General features: G+C 45.6%; 1 protein-coding gene across 1 annotated transcript; it reads left to right on the top strand.

The window, feature by feature from the left end:
- Positions 1 to 2199: 2199 nt before the first annotated feature.
- On the top strand, positions 2200 to 7255 carry LOC120979836 (protein kinase C theta type-like). The gene is made up of 6 exons (XM_040408791.1): positions 2200 to 2604; positions 4951 to 5204; positions 5453 to 5515; positions 5662 to 6216; positions 6329 to 6372; positions 7054 to 7255. Exons 1-5 carry the CDS (start codon positions 2200 to 2202, stop codon positions 6351 to 6353), a joined length of 1302 nt encoding a protein of 433 aa, XP_040264725.1. The 3' UTR covers positions 6354 to 6372; positions 7054 to 7255.
- Positions 7256 to 11875: the final 4620 nt, after the last annotated feature.

Below are 11875 nucleotides of genomic sequence, written 5' to 3'. Positions count from 1 at the left end.
CAGGGAGTCTATATGGGGTGATCACCACAGTCATTGATCATGCCCCTGTAAGGCTTCATTCAGACGTCCGGATGGTTTTGCGGATCGGATCCATCTATCAGTGCATCCGTAAAAATCATGCGGACATCTGAATGGAGCTTTACAGGGGGGTAATCAATGACAGGGGGGTGATCACCACAGTCATTGATCATGCCCCTGTAAGGCTTCATTCAGACGTCCGGATGCGTTTTGCGGATCGGATCCATCTATCAGTGCATCCGTAAAAATCATGCGGACATCTGAATGGAGCTTTACAGGGGGGTGATCAGGGAGTCTATATGGGGTGATCACCACAGTCATTGATCATGCCCCTGTAAGGCTTCATTCAGACGTCCGGATGCGTTTTGCGGATCGGATCCATCTATCAGTGCATCCGTAAAAATCATGCGGACATCTGAATGGAGCTTTACAGGGGGGTGATCAGGGAGTCTATATGGGGTGATCACCACAGTCATTGATCATGCCCCTGTAAGGCTTCATTCAGACGTCCGGATGCGTTTTGCGGATCGGATCCATCTATCAGTGCATCCGTAAAAATCATGCGGACATCTGAATGGAGATTTACAGGGGGGTAATCAATGACAGGGGGGTGATCACCACAGTCATTGATCATGCCCCTGTAAGGCTTCATTCAGACGTCCGGATGCGTTTTGCGGATCGGATCTATCTATCAGTGCATCCGTAAAAATCATGCGGACATCTGAATGGAGCTTTACAGGGGGGTGATCAGGGAGTCTATATGGGGTGATCACCACAGTCATTGATCATGCCCCTGTAAGGCTTCATTCAGACGTCCGGATGCGTTTTGCGGATCGGATCCATCTATCAGTGCATCCGTAAAAATCATGCGGACATCTGAATGGAGCTTTACAGGGGGGTGATCAGGGAGTCTATATGGGGTGATCACCACAGTCATTGATCATGCCCCTGTAAGGCTTCATTCAGACGTCCGGATGCGTTTTGCGGATCGGATCCATCTATCAGTGCATCCGTAAAAATCATGCGGACATCTGAATGGAGCTTTACAGGGGGGTAATCAATGACAGGGGGGTGATCAGGGAGTCTATATGGGGTGATCAGGGGTGATCAGGGGCTAATAAGGGGTTAATAAGTGACGGGGGGGGTGTAGTGTAGTGTAGTGGTGCTTGGTGCTACTTTACTGAGCTACCTGTGTCCTCTGGTGGTCGATCCAAACAAAGAGGACCACCAGAGGACCAGGTAGCAGGTATATTAGACGCTGTTATCAAAACAGCGTCTAATATACCTGTTAGGGGTTAAAAAAAACACATCTCCAGCCTGCCAGCGAACGATCGCCGCTGGCAGGCTGGAGATCAACTCTCTTACCTTCCGTTCCTGTGAGCGCGCGCGCCTGTGTGCGCGCGTTCACAGGAAATCTCGGCCATCGCGAGATGACGCATATATGCGTGACTCTGCGCAGGGCTGCCACCTCCGGAACGCGATCCTGCGTTAGGCGGTCCGGAGGTGGTTAAACAAGTCACCTATACACCTGGCAGTATCTTGTATAGAAACCCTCATTCTTCCATAATGGAAAATGTACACCCCCAACAATCACACAAACCATGGCCGGCTACTAAAACTGGGACCAATCCAAAATTGTCCAAATGAAGCCTTTCTAACATTTCCCACCTTAGAATAAATTGTAATTGTGGTGAATCCCTATGCAATCTCCACAGAAGACTCCTTCACCCAATTCCTCTTGTCCACAATGTCTTCTCCTCCCTGTACACCCAGAATTACCCCAACAAGGCTTTATTATTCCTGACATTTGCAGCAAGTACAATTTATGGTTTATTTCTCCACCTGGTTCATGTGAATTTCCACACAAGTGCAGAGTTTCTAAAGAACTACGGACACCACTGCCACCCCAGATATAAAGGTCCCATCCCCTCCCCCATCTCCTAATAATATAGCACTAGAAGACACGGCCATGAATGTCTCCATTTCTCTAGACACTGGACCACCACTCCTGATGCCCATATCACAGTGTAGATGGCAGAGCAGGTCCATGCACCACTGGCAGGCAGGTGCCACCTGAGGCTTCCATGACCTCTGACCTTATGCACCTGCACACGACCAACTGCCGTTCATTTTCAACTGTCATCGACAGCGACTGGACTGAACCCGACAGGAGAAGAGAGAATGGCGTCCACTGGACACAGAGAAGACGGCGAAGAGAGAGAAGATAAGAAGAGAAAGACGGAGAAGAACAGCAAGAACTCCAAGGAGATGAAGAGGAAGAAGAGAGAAAAGAAGAGAGAAGATGAGAAGAGAAAGAGGGAAGAGGACAACGAGAGCGGATCCAAGGAGATGAAGAGGAAGAAGAGAGAAAAGAAGAGAGAAGATGAGAAGAGAAAGAGGGAAGAGGACAACGAGAGCGGATCCAAGGAGATGAAGAAGAGGAGAGGAGAGAAGGCCAGAGTATTGGAGGATGAGGAGCCAAGAGCCGGCAGCAGCCAGGACCCTGGAGCACCCAGCCCCTACCCCAAATTAAACATCACTCGCTTCACCATCCATCAGGTGCTGGGTAGGGGCGGCTTTGGTGTAGTAAGTTTTATTACTTCTTATTTCCTGCTATAGAGACAGAGATCCTAATTCTACATGATTTCCATCTTCTGTGCAGCTAGATGCAGTCTATTGTCTTCTGTTATCAGCCATTTCAGACTCCTAAGAGGCTAACTGTACATTTCTACATCTGGATAAGTGACAGGCATTCCAGAAAGTTCTCTGCTCCTATGTTCAGTCCTTTCTATCTCTAGTGCTGAGACCTCCAGTAACATTACCGCCCCTATCTACACTGTCCTTAGTTATTCCTATGTGATATGGTAAAAGAAAAATCCGCAGAACCTTCCCAAGAACAGACACCACAATATGTCCGCTCACTCATTTCCTCCACAGATGAAAGGCCTAGGGATCATTCACTGTGTGACCGACTATTAGGGAATTGCAGGGTCTCCTAGTACAATATAAGGGCCGTGGTCTGGACGCGGTCGCCCTTGTCAGGGTGGGAGCTCCATGGTTCAGATACTTAGGGCAGGATATCCAGTGCAGAGAGTAAAGCCTGTATTACACTGACCGATATTTCTGCCGATAATCGCTAATGAGCGTTTGTATGAACGCTCGTTAGCAATCATCTTGCAGTGTAATACTGATGCTGATTGCCTGATTAACAAGTAAAAGCTCTTTCATCGGCGAATTCTGTTCTTTAAGCATGCTTAAAAATCAGCGCTTGCCGGCAGCAGATCATGTTGTTCAATAGCGATCTACCGCCAGCAACCGCTAGACAGTATGAGGACGAGCAATGGCATAGCGACTACTCCTCCCCATGCTGCACAAATCGCTGCACGTAATAGCAGTGGTCTCCTCCACTAGCTAGCAGCGATTGCTGGGATACTGCTTGCTGATGAGCCTGTCTACTACAGTCTTAACAGGGTAAGGATACACCAATGTTTGGTGCAGTGAGGGTCTTCCATAAGACCCTTTCATTCTGTGTGTTCCAAAACTGAACAGGCGTTCTTACTGAAGGGCCTGCTATATGGAAATACATGATCTTATAGTTTGGTTCCTATCACATCATAGTCCTTTTAATCACTGGTAATGGGGATTAATGCTCAATGTTCTGTTTTCACCTCTTATGTGGTTATTGTGAAGATATTTCTTAAACAAATTGGATTAAATGTGAAAATGTAGATAATAATGGTTCCCCCTTGTAGCTCTCTTGATGTGGTGTAACAGTAGGGTCCCATGATTGGTGACCCATATCTGTATGGACCTTATCGGGATTTTATTTTGTGATCCTCACTTTTGTGCAGCTGTAGGGTCTGGATGTTACCTGACTGACGACCACTTCCCTCATTCCTCGTTCTTAGGCCTATTGCACACGACCGTATGGCTTTTTCAGTGTTTTGCGGTCCGTTTTTCACGGATCCGTTGTTCCGTTTTTTGCTTCCGTTGTGTTTCCGTTTCTGTTCCATTTTTCCGTTCCGTTTTTCCGTATGGCATATACAGTATACAGTAATTACATAGATAAAATTGGACTGGGCATAACATTTTCAATAGATGGTTCAGCAAAGAACGGAACGGAAACGGAAGACATACGGATGCATTTCCGTATGTGTTCCGTTTTTTTTGCGGACCCATTGACTTGAATGGAGCCACGGAACGTGATTTGCGGGCAATAATAGGACATGTTCTATGTTAAAACGGAACGGAATAACGGAAATACGGAAACGGAATGCATACGGAGTACATTCAGTTTTTTTTGCGGAACCATTGAAATGAATGGTTGCGTATACGGACCGTATAAGGAACGCAAAAAACGGCCAGTAAACAGGGAAAAAAAACGGCCGTGTGCAAGAGGCCTAAGGCTACTTTCACACTAGCGTTTTAGCTTTCTGTTTCTGAGATCCGTCATGGGCTCTCGCAAGCGGTCCAAAAACGGATCAGTTTTGCCCTAATGCATTCTGAATGGAAAAGGATCCGCTCAGATTGCATCAGTTTGCCTCCGTTCAGTCACCATTCCGCTCTGGAGGCGGACACCAAAACACTACCTTTAGCGTTTTTCTGTCCGCCATGTGCTGCGGAGCAAGACGGATCCGTCCTGACACACAATGTAAGTCAATGGGGACGGATCCGTTTTCTCTGACACAATAGAAAACTGATCTGTTCCCTATTGACTTTCAATGGTGTTCATGACGGATCTGTCATAGCTATAGAAGACATAATACAACCGGATCCGTTCATGACGGATGCATGCGGTTGTATTATGGATCGGCAAAAAACACTAATGTGAAAGTAGCCTTAGCTGAATAGCCAGAAACCCCTGGAGATAAATCCCCCATGTAATAAATGTAGAAGAATTCCCCTGTGACCACTTCCATTTGTCCTCTTCAGGTGGTCCTGGCATCAGTCCCCCGCCGGAACACCTACACGGCCATTAAGATTATCAACAAAAGAGGGGACAATGCAGCAATTTTAATGAGAGAGCGGCGGATACTCCTGGCGGCCCGAGACTGCCCGTTCCTGTGCCACCTCTATGCCGCACATCAGACACAGGAGCGGGCCTATTTCGTCACCGAGTATCTGTCCGGCGGCAGCCTGGAGGATTTAATCGATCTGTGCGGCTACTTGAACATCAACAACGTAAGGTGAGTAAATGACCGATCAGGAGACAGAGAGGAAAATACTGAAAAGAAAGTGACTGAAGGGTGGAAAATAAAAGGAGACATGACAGGTCAGACTGAGACGAAGGCAGAGAATGGAGGGAAAACAGGCTGTCATAAACAGCGCCTCCGCTCTGCTGGTGGTGACAGATAATAAGGTAGTAACATAATGTTAGGGAATTGCTAGAGAAGGATTTCATGTCATTGACACTACACCCTGTCCTCTCCGTCAGATTCTACACAGCAGAGATTGTGTGTGGCCTCCAGTTCCTCCATGGACACAACATCGTCCACCGGTAAGAAGAACCTCCCCACATCTCCCTGTAATGGTGGAAGTAATGCACCCAGCTTTCCTAGAGTCCTGATGTCCCATGTATTCTGTGTCAGTGCCTCACTGGACAGATTCACCATTCTCTTTTCTTTATCTGTCCCCTTATTTCAGAGACATAAAGCCAGATAACATCATGCTGGACAAGGATGGACACATCCGCATCATTGACCTGGGTCTGGCCCAAGACGGCGTCACCTCCTCCAGTAAGACCAGTGGAGTGACGGGCACAGATGTGTATATGGCCCCGGAGGTGATTGCCGGATTGGAGTATTACACAGCAGTTGACTGGTGGAGCCTGGGTATTGTAGTGTCCAGGATGTCATCAGGATGCTCCCCATTTTACTATGGCTCCATCAGTGAAGAGGTGTGCAAATCCATCACCACAGCCAAGGCAGACATCCCATCTTGGCTGGACGCTGATGTACAACACCTTTTGAAAAAACTGCTGCGTAAAAACCCAGAGAGGCGGCTGGGTGTGTATAAGAACATCAGAGACCATCCATTCTTTAACACCATTGTCTGGGAGGACCTGGAGGAGAGGAGAGCACAGCCACCATGTGTACCATTCAGGGCAGCTCTGGAGAACCAACATCTGCTGTGGCCGGAGGATACCACACCCCTTCACCCCGTGGCCGGATTCTCCTACATGTCACCAAGCTTGGCCCGGTAAGATCCCCCTCCTCTACTGATGATGTTTTCAGTCTCACCTCTGTGGTCATCATCATTGTTCTTCTGGACCTGTCACCTGTCCAATCACTGTGTCTCTGCTTCTTCTTAGGATGGTGAAAAGGTCCAAACTGTGAGGGGATCCACGACCATCTGGTGAGCTCCCTCTGCACATATCTGTACATACCTATATACACTGGACACCTACCATCATAGCCATGCATTTCACATACATTGGAGAGTTTATAAAGAACAGTTCTTCAAAAATAATATTAGTCTCCGAGTCATCCTCTCCTGAGTTATAGCTGTTTTTAGAAAATCTAATGGACATTTGCAAAAGTCCTAGTATGGACTCATACTAAGGGCTCATTCAGACGCGATAGTGTTTTGCAGTCCGCATATTGCAGATCTGCAAAACACGGATACCGGCTGTGTGCGTTCCGCAGTTTGCGATCCCCAAATGGCCGGCACAATCATAGAAATTACTATTCTTGTCCGTGATTGCAGACAAGAATAGAATTCGCTCTATCTTCTTTTTTTTCTGCGGGGCTGCGGAACGGATCTATGGATGCTGAGAGCACACGGTGTGCTGTCCGTATCTTTTGCGGCCCTATTGAAATTAATGGGTCCGCACCTGTTCATCAAAATTGCGGAGCGGATGTGGACCCATTCACACGGTCGTCTGAATGATACTTAAAGATGTATTTTGGTGGATCTGCAGAATTTTACATTTTAATATATCAGGTAGAAATCTGATCAGGATAAGTCATGTTACTGTGGGTCACTTTTCTACATCCACAATAGATAAAACTAACAGCGCTCTGTTATGTCTTGCAGGATCGGCCCGCGCCTCCTGCCCAGAGCTTTGTGCCTCCTGCCCCACGTCTCTGCTGCTGTAGAAGACCTCGGCTTGCCTGCAACATCCTCTTTTTACCATCTTATTGCTGCTTATTTTCCATCATGTTGTTGCCCCGGACCTTGACTCGGCATCCTCCAATATCTCGCCGGCATCAGACATCACCACCTCCTCCTGAAGACCCTCTACACCCCAGGAGCGGCCTGTGCTTGATCCCATCTGGCATCCGGTGAGTTCAGGAGAAATAGCCGCATATTGTAGCCCTGGGGCAGATAGCAGAGATCTTACCAGAGCGGCTGTTATCCCTGAACTCACCAACTTCTAACAACATCTATGTACAGGCCTGGTAAGTAATGCCTCATTCACATGTCAGTGTTTTGGTCAGTGATTTCCATCAGCGATTGTGAGCCAAAACCAGGCGTGAAGCCTCCACAGACATAAGGTATAAGGGAAAGATCTGCACCTGTTCTGTGTTTAGAGTCACACCTGGTTTGGCTCAAAATCACTGATGGAAATCACTGACCGAACACTGACATGTGAGAATGAGGCTTAACATGCATCACACACATCACACTACACACATATAGATAGATATAAGTATAGAGACATAGATATAAGTATAGAGACATAGATACACATATAGACACACTGACATACAGACACATAGGACTAATAGATATAGATATCGGCTCCGATCCTGGGACTTGTTCTGATCGCCATATTTGGGGTCGGGAAGGAATTTTTCCCCCTTGAGGACAATTGGCTCATTCCTCAAGGGGGTTTTTGCCTTCCCCAGGATCATCTCAGCCTTAAATAGGTTTAGTATTAGAGATCTTCACTACACATATTTATCTTAATTTAAAAATAAAAAAATATATCAAATAAAATAGGTATATTAGATTAGAAAAATATAAATAAAAAACAAAAAATTATTTATACTAAGCAGGTTAGGTAGTGACTTTTGATCCTGGGACTTGTTCTGATCGCCATATTTGGGGTCGGGAAGGAATTTTTCCCCCTTAAAAAGAGGATAATTGGCTCATTCCTCAAGGGGGTTTTCGCCTTCCTCTGGATCAACAGTCTACACATAGGTTTAGCTTAATACACTTTACATTTCACACATAAATTGATAGTAATAATATATATTAAATAGACATAAAAATTTATTTAAACAATAAAAATAAAAAAATAACTTAGGTTTAGCTTTAGTTTCATACAATGTAGGACATACAAATATTAGATCATTAAAAATATAAAAAATATTTAAAAATGTTTTTTTTATACTAGGTAGGTTAGGTAGTGACTTTTGATCTTGGGATTTTTTCTGATCGCCATATTTGGGGTCGGGAAGGAATTTTTCCCCCTTAAAAAGAGGATAATTGGCTCATTCCTCAAGGGGGTTTTCGCCTTCCTCTGGATCAACAGTCTACAAATAGGTTTAGTTCCATACATTTTCCATTTCACTTATAAATATATAGTAAATAGAATTAAAAATAAATTTATAAAATAAAAATTTATATTAATATCATATCTATAGGAATCAGATAGGATAGATAACTGCTTTGATCCTGGGATTCATTCTGATCGCCATATTTGGGGTCGGGAAGGAATTTTTGCTCCTTGAGGACAATTGGCTCTTTCCTCTTATGGGGTTTTCGCCTTCCTCAGGATCAACTCAGCCCTAAAATTCCCCTCATAAAAATCCCCCCTCCTATAAGTAGAAATAAATGGTTATTTTCGCCCCCTCCCTTACATCTTGTGTCTGTGTCTTTATTTCCATTGTGTAGTGTTCTGATAAATGTGGTAATCTGTCAGCAGAATACAGGCTGCTGTTTACCGCAGGATATAGTCTGCATTTTCTGAAGCACAGGCTCCCAGAACGTATCCTGTGTCTGCGGATGTGCTGACGAGTAATCCTCTGGAAATCTGACCGTTCCATCTCTTTCCAGACGCTAAAGGGAGAAATTACTATTAGGCATGATATGGCGGCAGTATAGGGTCACCTGAGGATTTCTAAATTCTTATAGGTTATTATATCAGACTGGTTATTAATATCAGACTGGTTTGGGGTCTGAGACTCCGCACCCCACCAATCAGCTGTTGGGGAGTAGCTGAGTGAACGGGAGCAGCACTGCAGTAACCAGGTCCATACACTACACAGTGGACGGAGATGTGTAGTTCCTCCGCCGAAGCTACTTCCCAACAGCTGGTAAGCAGGGGTGTGGGGTGTCGGACCCCCGCCAATCTGATATTGGTGAAACATCCTAAAGGGCTCTTTACATGGGCCGAGAGTCTTAAAGATAATCGCGTTATAGGAACAGTAGGATTGTTCCTTCCCGATAATCTGCTGCTCTGTCGTTCCATGTAAAGAGGTCTTAAGGATTGTCTATAAATATCAAAATCTTGGAGAATCCCTTTAAGTTTCAAATTGGGTCAGAGGGGTAAAAGTGGATTAAAAACCTAAATTAAGCCATTCTCTCCTCCATTGATCCCCCTGGCGCTGTCCAGGTCCCTGCTGCTCTCTACTTCCAGCTCCCATCTTTATATGCAAGAACTGCCTGCACTCAATCAATCACCGGCTGAGGCGGGACATGGATTTCGGAACATTTCCTGCATGTCGCGACAGGAGCTGGAAGTAGAAAGCAGGGCGGATCCAAGCAGCATTAAAATGGCAGCTGCGGGGGCTCGGTGGAGCTATATATATATTGTTTTTTTATGTTTTTAAGCCACTCTGACCCCACTGCCAACTATTTTGGTTTCGCTGGAAAACGACTTTAATGGTGCCAGCTTCACAATAGAGCCCATAATGCAAGAACAGAAGAGCCGATAATGCCAGCTTCAAACCAGAGGATCAGCCTCTTCTCAGGTCTCCAGGGCAAGCGGCCAGCGTTAGACATGTAAGCAGGCAGTCAGCGACATTAGAGATCGGCCCAGGAGGAAAGGTCTGTGCAACAGGACAGCAATGAGCAGAAGACGTCACACTGAATGCTGCTGGACCTGCTCACCTGTGACCGGCCACCCGCCCACCATCCACCAGTCATGGCATTGTAGCTACAAAGCCTCATTTGTAAGTGAAGGCTTCATATAATAGGACATGATATGGACATCTGGTTCTGGTATCTGTGATGTCTCATCATTTTATATACACAGTCCCAGTTAGTTTTCCCTTCCCCCTCTCTTATGATCTCATTAAATATATAATATGGGCCTGGGAACCTGTATAAGGCCCCTTTCACACGAGCGTGACGTGAACACATTGCACCCGCACTGAATACCGACCCATTCATTTCTATGGGGCTGTTCACATGAGCGGTGATTTTCACGCATCACTTGTGCGTTGCGTGAAAATCGCAGCATGCTCTATATTCAGCGTTTTTCACGCAACGCAGGCCCCATAGAAGTGAATGGGGTTGCCTGAAAATCGCTAGCATCCGCAAGCAAGTGCGGATGCGGTGCGATTTTCACGCATGGTTGCTCGGTGACAGTCTATTCACTGTATTATTTTCCCTTATAACATGGTTATAAGGTAAAATAATAGCATTCTGAATACAGAATGCTTAGTAGGTGATCAATTGAGGGTTAAAAAAATAAATAAAAATTAACTCACCTTCTCCTCTTGTTCGCGTAGTTCCCGGTCTCTTCTTTACTTCTTAAAAGATGAACTATCGGCTAGGACCTGTGGTGACGTCAGATCACATGCTCCAATCACATGGTCCATCACCACGGTGATGGACCATGTGATTGGAGCATGTGATCTGACGTCACCAAAGGTCCTTTAGCCCACAGCTCATCATTAAAGAAGTAAAGAAGAGACCGGGAACTACGCGAACAAGAGGAAAAGGTGAGTTAATTTTTTTTTTTTTTTTTAACCCTCAATTGATGACCTACTAAGCATTCTGTATTCAGAATGCTATTATTTTCCCTTATAACCATGTTATAAGGGAAAATAATAACATCTACAGAACACCTAACCCAAGCCCGAACTTCTGTAAAGAAGTTCGGGTTTGGGTACCAAACATGCGTGATTTTTCTCACGCGAGTGCAAAACGGATTACAATGTTTTGCACTCGCTCGGAAAAATCGCGGGTGTTCCCGCAACGCACCCGCACATTTTCCCGCAACGCCCGTGTGAAAGGGGTCATAGAAGTGAATGGGGCTTGCTTGCGGATGCAATGCGTTTTTCACTGATGGTTGCTAGGAGATGTTGTTTGTAAACCTTCAGTTTTTTATGACGCTCATAAAAAACGCATCTAAACGCATTGCACCCGCACAGAAAAAACGGAACAACTGAACGCAATCGCAGACAAAACTGACTGAACCTGCTTGCAAAATGGTGCGAGTTTCACTGAATGCACCCTGAACGCATCCGGAGCCAATCCGTCACGCTTGTGTGAAAGAGCTCTTAGGCATCTTTCACACGGGCGTTGCGGGAAAATGTGCGGGTGCGTTGCGGGAACACCCGCGATTTTTCCGCACGAGTGCAAAACATTGTAATGCGTTTTGCACTCGCGTGAGAAAAATCGCGCATGTTTGGTACCCAAACCCGAACTTCTTCACAGAAGTTCGGGCTTGCGATCGATGTTCTGTAGATTGTATTATTTCCCCTTATAACATAGTTATAAGGGAAAATAATAGCATTCTGAATACAGAATGCATAGTAAACTAGCGCTGGAGGGGTTAAAAAAAAATAATAAAAATTTAACTCACCTTTGTCCACTTGATCGCGATGCCGGCATCTCCTTCTGTCTCCTTTGCTGAACAGGACCTGTGGTGAGCATTAATTACAGGTAAAGGACCTTTGGT

The sequence above is a fragment of the Bufo bufo genome, chromosome 9 (genome assembly GCF_905171765.1).
Source record: "Bufo bufo chromosome 9, aBufBuf1.1, whole genome shotgun sequence".
Lineage (NCBI taxonomy): Eukaryota > Metazoa > Chordata > Amphibia > Anura > Bufonidae > Bufo > Bufo bufo.
The sequence above is the reverse complement of the archived record's forward strand: the minus strand, read 5'-3'. Positions and strand labels throughout refer to the sequence as shown.

Coding starts and splice junctions, on each gene's coding strand:
- LOC120979836 (XM_040408791.1), top strand. CDS start 2,200: ATGGCGTCCACTGGACACAGAGAAGACGGCGAAGAGAGAGAAGATAAG. Junction 2,605..4,950: donor GTAGGGGCGGCTTTGGTGTA/GTAAGTTTTATT, acceptor TGTCCTCTTCAG/GTGGTCCTGGCATCAGTCCC. Junction 6,217..6,328: donor ATGTCACCAAGCTTGGCCCG/GTAAGATCCCCC, acceptor GCTTCTTCTTAG/GATGGTGAAAAGGTCCAAAC.